Below are 3264 nucleotides of genomic sequence, written 5' to 3' on the forward strand. Positions count from 1 at the left end.
TGTGATCAACTCCTTTTTACAGTTTTACAGATATAATCGTGTGAGCTGATGAAGCTGATTTTTCCTTGGCTATTTAATATTTTTTTAAAATATAATTTTTTTTTAATATTTGAAAAAAAAATTATTGAATTTTTTTTTTATATTTAAGAAAATTTTATTGAATTTTTTTTTTAATATTTGAAGAAAGTTTCGGTGTAATAAATTTTGATTATCTTCCGGCTAGTTTAAAACATATTGTATATTCTTTGTTAGAATTTTATAATAAAAATCTTCAACCGGTGTCCACATAGCAATGTCTCCAGTGTGTATTTATTTAACTTCAGCCATTTTTGATTAATAAATTTTGATAATCTTCAGTCTAGATTAAATCATATTGTACATTCCATGTTAAAATTTTATAGTAAAAGTCGCCAACCGGTGTCCACATGGCAATGTCGCCAGTGTGTGTTTATTTAATTTCAGCCATTTTTGATTAAGGAATTTTGATAATCTTCCGGCTAGTTTAAAGCATATTGCATACTCCTTGTTAAAATTTTATAGAAAAAGTCGCCAACCGGTGTCCACATTGCAATGTCGCCAGTGTGTGTTTATTTAATTTCAACCATTTTTGATTAAGGAATTTTGATAATCTTCCGGCTAGTTTAAAACATATTGTACAATCCTTGTTAAAATTTTGTAGTAAAAGTCGCCAACCGGTGTCCACATAGCAATGTCGCCAGTGTGTGTTTATTTAATTTCAGCCATTTTTTATTAAGGAATTTTGATAATCTTCCGGCTAGTTTAAAACATATTTAATAATCCTTGTTAAAATTTTGTAGTAAAAATCGCCTACCGGTGTCCACATAGCAATGTCTCCAGTGTGCAGCCATCCCTTTTCATCAATTGTTTTTTCTGTTCGTTCTACATCGTGGTAGTATCCTTTGAACACATTGTATCCTTTCACACACAACTAAAAACAAATCAGCAAATTAACCTTTATCAATAGTATTATGTATAGCTTTTTAAAGCTCAGTGTCTAATAGATAAGACAATATTTAGTATAGATTTATCACTTAAAAGAAATATTTTAAGAATTTGTTTCTCTTCGTATGTGTTTAGAAAGTGATGGACTAGTTAAAAATTTAAATTAGAATGACTGGATTAACTGGAGTTTCTAATTGAAATGAAAAATTAATAAAATTTAAAATATTCAATATAAGTAAACCTTTTGAACAGTTTAAAGGCGTCTAAATGAAATATGATTTAAATCTTGTAAATCGTGTTTCATAAGCAAAACTTTCAGACAAACATTGAAAATATTCTACGCTATGCGAAAAATGCTATTGAGAAACATTGCAACTAATTTTAAAATTTAGTTGAAGGGTTTACCTGGTTTTCTCAGAAGAACACTGTAAACAGAATGTTTTTTTGAATCGAATGCTTTCTATGTTTTCCTTGATTAGTATTTAAAAATCGTCGGCAATTTTTAAAATATTTAGAAGAAAAAAACACTCTATAGAGAATTATGCGAAGTCGAAAAAAAAACATAAAGAATCTAGAACGGATTTATCAATATCAATTGGTGCACCCAATGAATTTTATAGAGATATACGTTCAGCGAAAGAAAAACCATGAAAGTGGAAATGGCATTTCTATTGACATTTTTTCCTTAATAATTAACTTTAAGTAAACGGACACCATAAACCTTCAACGTTTTTTCAAGTGTCACTTTAAGAAGGCAATTTGAAGCTCTAAAAGTGCTATAATCGTAAAATGCATTTTATATTTGTTCGAGTGCCATCTATTGACAAACATTGGAATTAATTTTAAAATGAGGTGGGAGGAATAACTTGTTTTCTGATCAGAACATTTCAAACAGAACACATTATTTTCTTCTCTGTTTCCTAAAGGACAACTTGAGGTAGTGCTATAATCGTAATTTTGAGCAACGTTGTACTAAAAAGGAATATGTAACAGTATTACTCACTTCACCTTCTCCATCTTTTGCGAAATATCCTAATTCAGGAACATCGACCAGTTTTAACATGTTACTTGGTATTGGTATACCGACATGCCCTTTTAATTAAAGAAAATAGTGAATATATTAAATGCAAAGACACAGTGAGTTAAATAAATAAGTAAATAAATCATTAGAGCACGCAAGTTTTCAACCATTCTCTGATACCTTATTGTGATCACCCTTCATAGTGGGAGAGTCAAAATTCGAATTTATTGAAAAGATTTTGTTCAAAGAAAGTGCAATTTTTTAAGTGCAAGTAACGAATATCGTCTAAATTAATTACTAATATATTTAAGATTGAGTATTTTGAGATTAATTTCCATGTGATTCATTGAGATTGAGTTCTAGTTCATGAATATTCGTTTATAATAGAGTCAAAGAGTCCATGAGAATCAAAGATTCGAATTTATCGAAGAAAGATAAAGAATTTTTTGTTCAGAGAAAGTACAATTTTTGTTCGATTTCGTAACGAATATCGTCTGAATTAATTATTACTATATTTAAGATTGAGTACTTTGAGATTGACTTCCATGTGATTCATTGAGATTGAGTTCTAGTTCATGAATACCCGTTTACAATAGAGTCAAAGAGTCCATGAGAATCAAAGATTCGAATTTATCGAAGAAAAAGAAAGAATTCTTTGTTCAGAGAAAATGCAATTTTTGTTCGATTTCGTAACGAATATCGTCTGAATTAATTATTAATATATTTAAGATTGAGTACTTTGAGATTGATTTCCCTATGATTAATTGAGATTGAGTTCTAGTTCATAAATATTCGTTTATACTAGAGTCAAAGAGTCCATGAGAATCAAAGATTCGAATTTATCGAAGAAAGAAAAAGAATTTTTTGTTCGGAGAAAGTACAATTTTTGTTTGATTTCGTAACGAATATCGTCTGAATTAATTATTATTATATTTAAGATTGAGTACTTTGAGATTGACTTCCATGTGATTCATTGAGATTGAGTTCTAGTTCACGAATACCCGTTTATAATAGAGTCAAAGAGTCCATAAGAATGAAAAATTCGAATTTATCGAAGAAAAAGAAAGAATTTTTTGTTCAGAGAAACTACAATTTTTGTTCGATTTCGTAACGAATATCGTCTGAATTAATTATTACTATATTTAAGATTGAGTACTTTGAGATTGACTTCCATATGATTCATTGAGATTGAGTTCCAGTTCATGAATACCCGTTTACAATAGAGTCAAAGAGTCCATGAGAATCAAAGATTCGAATTTATCGAAGAAAAAGAAAGAATT

The 3264-nt window shown here is 28.8% G+C and overlaps 1 protein-coding gene across 1 annotated transcript in view; it reads right to left on the minus strand.

Moving 5' to 3' along the window:
* Positions 1 to 3264, minus strand: part of LOC122272056 (long-chain-fatty-acid--CoA ligase 6-like) — a gene marked incomplete in the record, with an annotated part of 122862 nt that overhangs the window by 32730 nt on the left and 86868 nt on the right. Inside the window, 2 exon segments of the mRNA XM_071180997.1 lie at positions 833 to 949; positions 1967 to 2055. Coding sequence (XP_071037098.1) covers positions 833 to 949; positions 1967 to 2055 — 206 coding nt within the window.

This window comes from Parasteatoda tepidariorum, chromosome 5 (genome assembly GCF_043381705.1).
Source record: "Parasteatoda tepidariorum isolate YZ-2023 chromosome 5, CAS_Ptep_4.0, whole genome shotgun sequence".
In the NCBI taxonomy this organism is placed as follows: domain Eukaryota; kingdom Metazoa; phylum Arthropoda; class Arachnida; order Araneae; family Theridiidae; genus Parasteatoda; species Parasteatoda tepidariorum.